This window comes from Gymnoscopelus braueri, assembly GCF_963280865.1.
Source record: "Gymnoscopelus braueri genome assembly, chromosome: 23".
In the NCBI taxonomy this organism is placed as follows: Eukaryota; Metazoa; Chordata; class Actinopteri; order Myctophiformes; family Myctophidae; genus Gymnoscopelus; species Gymnoscopelus braueri.
In genome coordinates this window covers 33823163-33835864 of record NC_137625.1, presented here as the reverse complement: position 1 = coordinate 33835864, position 12702 = coordinate 33823163, and the positions used below count along the sequence as shown (strand labels likewise).

The window sequence follows — 12702 nt, the reverse complement described above, 5'->3', positions numbered from 1 at the left end:
CGTGGTGAGGACACCTGTTAGGTTATTGAGATCTGTCTCGTAGTTTAGCGCCTAATGGCCAGACCGCGCCGCTCATTCATTCAACCTTTATTTAAGATTCTCGGAGGGATCATTGAGGGAGACCCTCATTTACGATGAGATTAAACACCTATAAATGACATAAGAACAACAAAGAAAAACGATAATGTTGACAGCAAACAGTTAAAACAGTTGCATGTTGACAGCACTCAGTTAAAACATTTCCATACAGGTAATGCACGGTTATTATATACATTTCTAAAATGGCCAATAGATGCTAGAGTATTCAGTTTAAGCTCTTGTTGCAAGAGGTTCCAAGAATCAGGTGCACCAAAGCTGAACCTTCCTAGTTCCGAACTGGCAAAAGGAACCAGAAGGACTAGCCAATCGTTGGAGAGATCTGGGGACCCCCCGCCCCCCCCCCCCCCAAATCATGTGGGGTCCCGACCTACAGGTTGAGAACCACACTGACCTATGCAAACCATACCAGCATTCTCTCTCTCTCTCTCTCTGTTTACTCTCGTCCCTTCATTCAGGATGCACTTCACGAGTCTCTCTCTCGCTCTCTGTTCTCCAAGCGCTCCGAGTCGTGGTTCCTGGATAAAGATCCATTAATTCAACACACACACACACACACACACACACACACACACACACACACACACACACACACACACACACACACACACCCCTCTGGGCAGCCTGTGTTTGGGTTGCGCCCAGCACACTGTTTCATTAGAAGTGTCTCAGCAGTTTGTGGAACACACTGGATGTGTTTTGTCTCCGGGGTGGGGTGGAGGGAGTGGAGGGGGTGGTGGGCTCCAACGCCTCCTTCAGGAGAATAGGAGCTGACAGGAACAGTTGTTAATGTTTCCACTCTGTTTGCTGTGGCTCTGCTTGGTGTCACTGTGGAGCGGAATGGGAAACAAAGTGAAATAAGTGAAGTGAAGCCACCACTCCCCCACACACACACACACACACTCTACCAATTATACCTTTAACACATTGAAACTGGGAACTCATCTGTGTTACCACTTAAACCATTATTTTATACTTTGGGCTATTCAAATAATTGCAGATGTACAAGCTCGTAGCGCTATGAGCTTGTACATCTGCAATTTTTTGTAAAAGATCGTGAACATTTGTGCAATTTTTTTTTATGTATATATGTTTTAACAACATTAACATGGGAGGGGGGGGGGGGGCGCATACCACATGCTTTTTTTAAGGTGCATACCACATGCTCTAATGCAGCCTGACAGCCGGTCGCAGGTTCGATTCCTGAGCCCGGCGGCCTTTGCTGCGTGTCACTCCCTGTCTCTACCTGTCCCCTGTCTCTCTCTCTATTATACTATCCAATTAAAGGCAGAAAAGCCCCAAACATATCTTTAAATTAAACAAATTATGGAGTTTTGCACAAAAACTAATTCCACCCACTTATGTACACCTACAGTACAGTATAAACCTGTGATGTGACAATAAAGTAGATTCTGATCCTCTCCTCTCCTCTCCTCTCCTCTCCTCTCCTCTCCTCTCTCTCTAACAGACAGTACTACGAGATGCTCTACAACACGGCGGACGAGCTCTTGAACCTGGTGGTGGACCAGGGCGTCCGCTACACGGAGCTGGAGTACATCAACGCCCTGTCGCTGCTGCAGCGCAGCCAGACGGGCGTGGGCGACCTGGGCACGCAGAACGTCCGGCTGCAGAGGCTCAAGGAGATCATCTGCGAGCAGGCGGCCATCAAACAGGCCACCAAGGACAAGAAGATCACCACCGTGTGAAACGCCCACACCACACCCACCGAGTGGATGTGTGGGGAGGGCCCTATAGAGCAGTGGTTCTCAATTTTTTTTGTGCCAAGGACCCCCAAATTGATATGTATGTGGCTGCGGACCCCCACCTGAAAACATGTTGTGCCAGGGACCCCCAGAAGCAAAGATTTGGGTTAAAAATGTTCTCCTTTTTAAAAAAGGATTTGCACATTTTTTTTTCAAAAATAGCAGATCTACAAGCTCGTAGCGCGGCACTCGGTGCCGCGCTACAAGCTTGTAGATCTGCTATTTTTGAATAGCCAAAGTATAAAAGGGTTAAAATGATTGTGACGCTTTATTATTTTGCTGGGGACCCCCTGATATCCCCCCAAGGACCCCTGGGGGTCCCCGGACCCCACTTTGAGAACCGATGCTATAGTTTTCAACCATGTGGGTCGCCACATGATTTTTGGGGAGGTCACCAGATCAAAGTGAAGTGACAATATAAGGACTTTTAAGACCTTTTTAATACCTTTAAAAAAAGAGTATTTCTGCATCAAAGGTAATCAACAAACTATAACATCAAGCTATAAATACTGGTCAAACATTGGCCGAATTGTCAAATAAATGAAGAAAGAAAATGTATCTGTGGAACCGAGTCAAACTAAATGTAATGCGTCAACTCCTACAATTCCGGTGGGGGGGGGGGGGGGGTGTCTCCAGTTCAGGGTGGGGGAACCCCCCCCCCACCCTGACAAGCACTTGCACCCCTAGTGCTGCCTAAAAAGGTTGAGAACCACTGCTCTAGATAAGTCAGGTGATAGTAGTTGAACAGTGGCCCTATAGCTGGTTCGGGTCTCATCTCATCATCTCCCATTTAACTGCTCCTCTCCATTACACTGTGTGCCATGTGGTCTCCCCCCCCCCCCCTGCAATGACAGACGCCACATTAAACTGTCTGGACGAGGCCTGCCATCATCTAGGGGTACGTCCCAATCCGTTTCCCTCGCCAGGATATATATAGTCTCGCGTCCGTCTGCGGCTCTGCTAAACAAAAAAAGTCTTGTTTTTCTTTGGGTTTGATTAGTGTACATTGCTTGGGGAGGCCGTGTGGTTGTTGACTGTTTAGGAGTTTGATAGAACGCGCAGTGTCACAGGGATTTAAGGGACGGACAGAATCACATGTATTATTTTTGGTTGAAGTCCAAGTACAACATTTGTCCCTATAAAAACCCCGCTTCAGAAGGAACGCTTACTTTTCAGGATTCAAATAGGTAGCAGATCTACAAGCTCGAAACGCGCCGCACTTCGAGCTTGCGGATCTGCTACTTGCGATGGTTTTGTGTGACGCTGTAGTATGATCACGAATAGGGCATTAATTTACAAAAAAAACGCCAAAAGTTAAAATATGGGAGATAAGAGGTGTCTGCCGGATAGCGACGATTATATTGTTTTAAATACACTTACAAACATGTCTTCCTAAAGCTTATATTAAGAGTTTAACCTCCAAGACGAGACACAGAGAGAGAGAGAGAGAGAGAGAGAGAAAGGAAATGTAACGCTTGCATGTTTGGAGGAGGAAGCCATGCGGCCATTTTTGCAAAAACAGATCATTTGTCATACGATGCTCCACTAAATTGATGCAATTGTAAATCACTTCCTCACTGCCCGCCCGGCACTAAAAAGTGCTGAAAACTTTAATTTGAGCTCCACTAAAATTGAACACGCTCAGACGCGACACGCATACATACACACACGCACACACACACACGCACACACACACACACACACACACACACACACACACACACACGGATGAGTCACAAATCATTCCAGCCCCGCATTGCCCCTGCGTGTTCTTTAGTTCATTAACTCCGGAGAGAAGTACTTAACGAGAGAAGGCGAGGTGGAAACGAGAAGGCTTGTCAATACGGGAGGACCCCCGGCCCGGTCCCTGGTGAGCCCCCCCGGAACAATCCATCATAATGACAGCAGCAGGGGGGGGGGGGGGCTGGGAGGGATCGATGCCGAAGGCCCCTCCCTCTCTCTCTCTCTCTCTCTCTCTTTCTCTCTCGCCCGGCCAGGCCCGGCCCAGGAGATGTACGCTTAGTGTAAGAGTCTGTGAATCTGCTTAGTTCAGCTGTTCGATGCTGCAGCTCCTCTGGTAAACGCTCGTATCGTTGCTGTCGGGGCAGAAACCTCCTATCTCCGTGTCGTTAGCCTCATAGCATAATTGCCGTAGTAATTTTTTTTTGTGGCCAAATTGGACATTTCTTTCCTAACTCTGCTCTCCCAGCACTGCTGCTTCATTGTGCCTTATGGCCTCAGCCTATCAGAGTGCTTGTCTCGTTCCAAAATCACTTTCTGCCCGATTAATTTTAACCCATTCAATCCGGGAACGCATCTGCGTCATTTTCGATTTCTTTGGCTATACTCAAAAATAGCACAAATACAAATACAAGCTCATATAGCGCTATGAGCTTGTAGATCTGCTATTTGAGCCGGAATATAACCAACCATAACCAATGTTTAGAGCACAAAAAAGGTCTTCTTTAGGGATTCCATTCCCTGGCAAAGACCTTTGTCTGGTTGAAACGTTGGTTATGTGCCATTAAAATGCTGCTTGCATCGTGGCTATAGGGCATCTTTCTTTATTTAAAGCCTTGTACTGTGTTGCCTTGTGCCGTCTTATGTTGTTTTATGCTGTGTTATGGTGTGTTGTGCTGTGGAGGTGCAATGTTTTTGTTGTGGGAGGTACTGCAATATATATATAGAGCCTGGCTCACCTACTCCTCCAAAAAACAAAAACAAAAGAAACATCATATTCTCTCTCACGCTTCATCTGCTGTTAACTCATTCAATCCGGGAACGCATCTCTGTCATTTTAGATGTCTTTGGCTATTCAAAAATAGCAGATATACAAGCTCATAGCGCTACGAGCTTGTATATCTGCTATTTTTGAATAGCCAAAGACATCTAAAATGACAGAGATGCGTTCCTGATGCGTTAAGTCAACTTTTTGTCTTAAATTAAATTATTGTTGAATGGAACAAGCATTCCGATAGGCTGACGACATTGGCAATAAGGCAGGATGAAGGGGCGGCCATAGCTGAGTGGTTAGTGAGCCCGCCTAGGGAACCAGAGGCCCTGGTTGCCCCAGGTTCGATTCCAGGCTATCCCAGCATATGTGCCGATGATATGAAATTTGTCCCTGAGCAAGACTCTTAACCCCAATTGCTCACAGGTTCTCATTGGAAACAAGACAGCAAGGACTTTCATGAACGACCTGTTAAAAGGAATTATCCTTATCCTTAATCAGCAGTGTTAGGATAGTAGAGTTAGGCAGAAATTAATAAAGGCAGATAAACATGACTTAGGCAAAATGAGTTTTTTCCTCATGATTGCCTAAAGGCCTTTGCAGACAGGGTGCGATTTTTCGCACGGAAAAAACTGACAATATCATTTTTTTAATTAAAACATGGTTCTCGATGACCTCATGCACACCGGCTCCGAATTTACCGTGCGGCGATGCGTTTTTTTCCCAATCGAACCCAGTTCGATTCGTGCGTCTTTTCGCATGCGGTAAACACGTATTGACTAATCGCACCCCGTCTGCAAAGGCCTTAAGTCAAGTCAACTAGATGTCTTTGTCATCTAGTTGCCTTGACTTGAGGGGAAAAAAATCAGATAGTCGCAGATAGTGATTTTTTATTTCTTCTTTTCCAAAAACCTTAAAAATACGACTAAGGCATTTATGCTATGAGGCTAACGATATTCTAACTTTTTATTAACACCCTATACTTGATCACACTACTATCAAAACTAAGCAGAAGCGACACGTTTCGAGCTTGTAGATCTGCTACTTTGACAGTTTTTTATTTATTTGAATCTTGAAAAAGTAACAGTTTTGGGACATGAGTTTTCCACCCCGACAGAGACGACCTTATATAAAGTCCCGCAAGCACATCACAGGGACGGTAATAATGCCTCATTTGTATTCCTCACACGACCCGGTGCTGCCGGCGAGATCAGATGCTGAACTCAGTAAGATCTGGTGGTGTCTGCTGTAAGCGACGCCTTCGTGTGATGAAAGTATAAATTGAGCTTTAAAGGTGGTCTGAGTGATATTGTTTTTGTTAACCCATTAGGACCGGAAACGCATCTGTGTCATTTTGTTTTATGTCTTTGGGCTATTAAAAAATAGCAGATATACAAGCTCATAGCTTGTATATCTGAATAGCAATCTTTGAATATATGTATAGATATGTTTTCTAAAGCAAACATTTTTAACTCAAATCTTTGCTTCTGGGGATTCTACAAACGTCTTCCGTATCCCACATTTTTTTTTTAAATGTTTCTTTATCAGTGGTTCTCAAACCTTTTTCATGTCAAGGTCCACCCAAAATCATATGTATTTGGCCGCGGACCCCCATCTCAAAATGTGTTGTTCCAGGGACCCCCCAGAAGCAAAGATTTGAGTAAAAAAATTTCGCTTTAAAAATATATATATATATATTCAAAGATTTGCACACATTTTCACGATAAAAAAAAAAAGCTGATCTACAAGCTCATAGCGCGGCACTCGGCTATGAGCTTGTAGATCTGCTATTTTTTGAATCGCCAAAGAAACCTAAAAATGACACAGATGCGTTCCCGGTCTTAATGCGTTAAAATAAGTGTTGAATAGCTCTATATTCCAATAGTAATAGGTCCAATAGTGTTTGGGGATACAGGTTTTAATTAAATCCGGAGAGAGAACTCATACAGGATTAAGTGAAATTGGAAACAAAAATAATTGTCAAAAAAAATTATCTGATAAACTATCTTCTTTGAATTCTCTCTCCTGATTGGATGAAATTTGTAACCCACCTGAAAATGTTATTTTTCTGTTTACTAAAGAGCTGTAGAGACAGCGACACACACCCTTTTTACTGAACAAACACTATTCAGAATATAGAGATTTAACTTTTGAACAATACACTTTTTTTTGTTTTAACCAAAACAAAGATCATTTCAGCACCTTTAAACACTCCATTTACGTAACGCGGTATGTATTGCGTATGTACAGGATTTATAAATTCAGCAAGTGCTCTGCAGGTCTACTAACTGTATTTGACTGCTTTGTTTGTTATGAAGACGTCGTATTAAAGTCGTATTAAAGGAGTAGTTCAGTTTTTTTGTTGTTGTTGTCACCTTCCTAAGCCAATAATTGGATGACCCAAAGAGTCCTACTGACCGATGAACCGGTCATCACATTATTGGCTTAGGAATGCGACAAAAAAAAAAAAAACTCCATGAATTCAAGGCTTCATGGGGTGTGTAATTGATTTTTTTTAAAGGTTCTTTTTTGGGGTGAATTACTCCTTTAAGTGATATATATGGGTGTTATTTTTGATTTATTGTAATATCACGTAATAAATGGAGCGAGTTTGGACGTGTCCGAATGACTTTTCAAAAAAGTTTTTGTGAGAAGCTCATTCGTCCATAACTCGCAACGTTTGCTTCTGTCACCCTGCATAGAATTGAAGACTGATGATTTGCCAATGTAAACACTATCTTGCTGAAATAATAAAAACAGTCACTCATACCAGTGTTGTCTGGAGTTGATATCTTTTGCACGATGCTGCCAATATACATTGCTGCAGTGGGCGGAAAGTAACTAAGTACATTTACTCAAGTACTGTACCTTGAGGTATTTCTTACTTTACTGGAGTATTTCCAATTCTCAATACTTTGCACTTCTACTCGACTACATCTCAGCGGCAAATATTGTACTTTTTGCTCCACAACAATTATTTGAGAACTTTTAGTTCCTTTGTAGATTTTGATTATCATTACAACACATACATTAACCACTTCAGCCCTATATATACTATTTGAAAATAGCTGATCTACAAGCTCACAACGCGTCACAAAGCAGCGAGAGCTTGTAGATCAGCTATTTTCCGAATATGCTTTAAATACATTTGAAAACCGGTGAAATGGGACATTCTGCATGATGAGTACTTTTACTTTTGGTACTTAAAGTACATTTTGATGCCAATGCTTTAGTAGAGTATTTCTACACTGCGTTATTGGTACTTTTACTTAAGTAAAACATGTGAGTAGTTCTTCCATCACTGCAGTAATGTATGCGTTTTCTTTGTTGTTGGGGTTTTCATAGACTCTAGTTTGATTTGTCTGCCAGGGGGAAATCTCTATACCTCTGCTTTTGATATCTCCCCGTCTGGTGGTTCATTTTTAATGCCCGGTGGGGATATACAGTTTATCCAGGCTGCTGCTGGTCAGACTGCATTAAATAGACATGCATTTCCTCTTGGGAAATATGCAGACCAGTGGATCCTAAACTTTTTAGCTCAAGACCCAAAAGAGAAAGTAAGACGTTTGCCCATGACCCAAACTAGTGAAAATAGCAGATCTACAAGCTCACAACACGTCGCTTCGCGCCGTGTTGTGAGCTTGCAGATCTGCTATTTTCACAGCTTGGAAATAATACTGTACATCAAATACAGAGAGACAGTGTAGTGCCTCAGTAAAAAAAATGATTTTTTTCATTTATGAAATACTTTAGAAAAATGTTGTAATTGTTTTACATTTTTGTTGTTTAAACTTTTAGGTTTTTTTTTTAAATAATATTTGTTTTTAAATGTAGTAAACGGAAAAAAGGGGACATTTACTTGCGACCCATAGAAATCGGTCCGCGACCAAAAGATGGGTCCCGACCCATTACATTACATTACATTATTACATTACAGTCATTTAGCAGACGCTTTTATCCAAAGCGACTTACAATAAGTGTATTCAACATAGGTAGGGAACGAAAACTACTAATCACCAGAAGTCTTTAGTGCATTATCTGCAAAAACAAGCAACCAAGAGTATACCTAGCGCTAAGGTAAAAGTGCAATATATCAGCTACCTATTTCCTTAAACAGATGAGACAAAATAGCTAAATCAAATGAGCATGAGCTAAAACAAATAAGTGAATCGACTAAACAAGATCCAATAAACAATCCAATAATCCAGTAAACAATACAGCAATAGAAAACAAGCGTTCGTACAACTAGTTAACAACAAGTAGGTCAGGCAGAGAGGAAGGGTAGTGTTTCCTGAAGAGGTGAGTTTTCAGCCTGCGGCGAAATATGGGACCCACTGTTTGGGAAAGTGATGTAGGCTGTCTGATATGTTTCATATTTATGTTTGATAATATTACCATTAAATGTTTTTTATTGAAGATGTACGCTGGTCACATAAACCCTGGTTATCCGTAATTTGAGCAATTTTTACAAAATGTTGTCCGGATTTGTCAAACGTTATTGAAATGTGTAAACAAAAATATATCATCTCTGTCGGGTGTCCAAAATTGTTACTTTTAGGGATTCAAATTCAAAAACAGAACAAATACGACATTAATTTACTAAATAAAACAGAACAAATATGGAGATAAGAGGTTTCGGCCCAACAGCGTCGCCATATTTGAAAATGGCAATTGATCTATAAGCTCAATGCAGTACGACATGTTGTGAACTTGTTGATCTGTTATTTTTGCTACTGGTCGTACGAAGAAGTATAGGGCTTAAAGTGGTTAAGAAAATAGTCTGTTTTACAAATCGAAGCCTGTGTGCCAAGACAGCATTTTCCAGTGGAAACAGGATTACGCTATAACAGCTGACAAGAATTTAATATACACCTCACAGCTTCTGTCTTTGTAGTGGAACAAATTGAGCGAATCAAGATGATCTCATCATAATGATCCAAAAGCTACATAAAGGAATGTTAGTTCACATGCCAGACAGACAGACAGACATACATGACGTTTTGAAAGATGGAGTGTTATAACAAGCAGTAAGGTCGAGACTAGACAAGATAAAGTAGTGAGGTATATCTTCTACAGCCGACAACCCATATGAGGTATATTCTTCCTCTGCCAACAACCCATATGAAGTATCTCTTCCACGGCCTTAAAGGCTCTATTGAGTTGCCAACAACGCCATATTGCAGATAGTTTGATGTCCCAGTGGTGAGAATGAGTGGTTGTAGAATGAATGGAGTCATCACTAGTCAGTGAGGTATCTTTGCATCCGATTTATTGCATAAGTACAAACAGCTTCCTATGGGGACCCTGAGGTCCCCACCACACCACACAACAGCCTGCCGGCTGCTGAGTCACACACACAGATAGCCACACTTTGGCACAGTCTATATAGCCCATTCAGTGAAAGAGGAGGTACAGGAATGGGTGTGTCAGACTTCAAAGGTGAGCCCCCACCTGCCCAAGACATTTGCAACTGTCAAGGCAGGAAGGGGGAATGCTCTCTGTCTCCTGCAGGTAAGACAAAGAAAATGCTAAGAGCACCCCCACCCCGCTCAGACAAACCGGCACCTCTCTCTGACTCAATCCACTTCTTCTGTCTGTATCCTACTTGTACTGTAGACTTGTGAAGTTAAATAATGCTAACAAATGTGGATGTTATGTTATTAAATATACTACATTACCCCCCATGAGAGACATTAAACGTCTTTCACAAACACGTATATTTCAAAAGAACCACAAAGAACCCGCCCCCCATGAAAAGCGACAGGAACATCAACCAGGACAAAAAGAAAACATTCAGGAACACTAAAACAGCAAACAACATCACACAGAACAATGCACATTCAAGACCCAAGATTACATAGTACAGCGACACGGTGAATTACATCAAATAGACACATCCCCCAAAACTAATTAGCGTGCAGGATCCCTCTGTTAGCCTTTTAAACTCCAGGATAAAACATTACACAGCCCCCACCCAGTGGAAGCTGACAGCATACAGTCGAATCACGCCCACCAAGCGATAGCACCACCCCCCAAGATCAATGTCCCCCCCGCCCAGTCACCAAAATATACTCAAAGATAGCCTAATACTTATCCCTAAGTTTTACACCGTACCATCAAGCATATATGACAACTACCACGGAAGTGCCTACACGGAAAAAAGAAGGCAGCGTACCCCCCAATGAAACAATAATCCACAAAGTAAACTCACATTAAACACAGGAGACCAGAAAGTAAAAAAATACCCTCGCATCACTTCCCATGGCAGCCATAGCCCCATAGTTTAACCCACCCTCATCACAAAAACATAACCCCAGGTCCCATATGCGCAGCGCTCCGCCCGACAATGTCTCTCTTGTAGTCTCCCTCAATGTCATCTTCTCACCCCAGCCGCGCTCCAGCGCCGTACCCAGATTTTCCAACAGATAGCTGCATGTTTACAACAGAGCGCTCCACTCGCGATCGCTGAAGATGTGTTACCACACTCTTCACGAAGAACCCCTTCATCGCAAGTCCTCCGCTCTGCCGGCACCCGCTGTCCTCTCCCCACAACATACCCGCCACGAAGAAATTCGACACACCAATTTCTCCGCTCTGCCGTCCGCACCGCAGCGCGCTCCTTTAGCGATCGCAGAAGATATGTTGTGCAGCCAGATGAGTCGTCCAGCCGTCCTAGATCTGGCCATGAGATCCTCTCCTTGTAGATTCTCGAAAAGTCGTCGTCATGTCGTGCCGTCCGCCGCATGTTCTTTCGACGCCTGGCTCAGTATCCCTGGAGACTTGCGCCCCCAAAAAAAACAAACCAACGCGACTGCCGACTTCACGCCATATGAGGTATATCTTCTACAGCCGACAACCCATATGAGGTATATTCTTCCTCTGCCAACAACCCATATGAAGTATCTCTTCCACGGCCTTAAAGGCTCTATTGAGTTGCCAACAACGCCATATTGCAGATAGTTTGATGTCCCAGTGGTGAGAATGAGTGGTTGTAGAATGAATGGAGTCATCACTAGTCAGTGAGGTATCTTTGCATCCGATTTATTGCATAAGTACAAACAGCTTCCTATGGGGACCCTGAGGTCCCCACCACACCACACAACAGCCTGCCGGCTGCTGAGTCACACACACAGATAGCCACACTTTGGCACAGTCTATATAGCCCATTCAGTGAAAGAGGAGGTACAGGAATGGGTGTGTCAGACTTCAAAGGTGAGCCCCCACCTGCCCAAGACATTTGCAACTGTCAAGGCAGGAAGGGGGAATGCTCTCTGTCTCCTGCAGGTAAGACAAAGAAAATGCTAAGAGCACCCCCACCCCGCTCAGACAAACCGGCACCTCTCTCTGACTCAATCCACTTCTTCTGTCTGTATCCTACTTGTACTGTAGACTTGTGAAGTTAAATAATGCTAACAAATGTGGATGTTATGTTATTAAATATACTACATTACCCCCCATGAGAGACATTAAACGTCTTTCACAAACACGTATATTTCAAAAGAACCACAAAGAACCCGCCCCCCATGAAAAGCGACAGGAACATCAACCAGGACAAAAAGAAAACATTCAGGAACACTAAAACAGCAAACAACATCACACAGAACAATGCACATTCAAGACCCAAGATTACATAGTACAGCGACACGGTGAATTACATCAAATAGACACATCCCCCAAAACTAATTAGCGTGCAGGATCCCTCTGTTAGCCTTTTAAACTCCAGGATAAAACATTACACAGCCCCCACCCAGTGGAAGCTGACAGCATACAGTCGAATCACGCCCACCAAGCGATAGCACCACCCCCCAAGATCAATGTCCCCCCCGCCCAGTCACCAAAATATACTCAAAGATAGCCTAATACTTATCCCTAAGTTTTACACCGTACCATCAAGCATATATGACAACTACCACGGAAGTGCCTACACGGAAAAAAGAAGGCAGCGTACCCCCCAATGAAACAATAATCCACAAAGTAAACTCACATTAAACACAGGAGACCAGAAAGTAAAAAAATACCCTCGCATCACTTCCCATGGCAGCCATAGCCCCATAGTTTAACCCACCCTCATCACAAAAACATAACCCCAGGTCCCATATGCGCAGCGCTCCG

General features: G+C 43.1%; 1 protein-coding gene and 1 long non-coding RNA gene across 2 annotated transcripts in view; both read left to right on the top strand.

Moving 5' to 3' along the window:
* The window catches only part of exoc4 (exocyst complex component 4), a 208744-nt gene extending 206807 nt beyond the window's left edge, over window positions 1-1937 (top strand). The window contains exon 20 of the mRNA XM_080421608.1: window positions 1565-1937. Within this exon, the coding sequence (XP_080277734.1) occupies window positions 1565-1802 (238 nt within the window). The 3' untranslated portion in view covers window positions 1803-1937. The remainder of the gene's footprint in view (window positions 1-1564) is intronic.
* A 581-nt stretch (window positions 1938-2518) lies between these two features.
* On the top strand, window positions 2519-7359 carry LOC308079808. The gene is made up of 2 exons (XR_013932636.1): window positions 2519-2980; window positions 3047-7359. It is a non-coding gene; the product is annotated as an uncharacterized lncRNA (long non-coding RNA).
* The last annotated feature ends 5343 nt before the right edge of the window (window positions 7360-12702 follow it).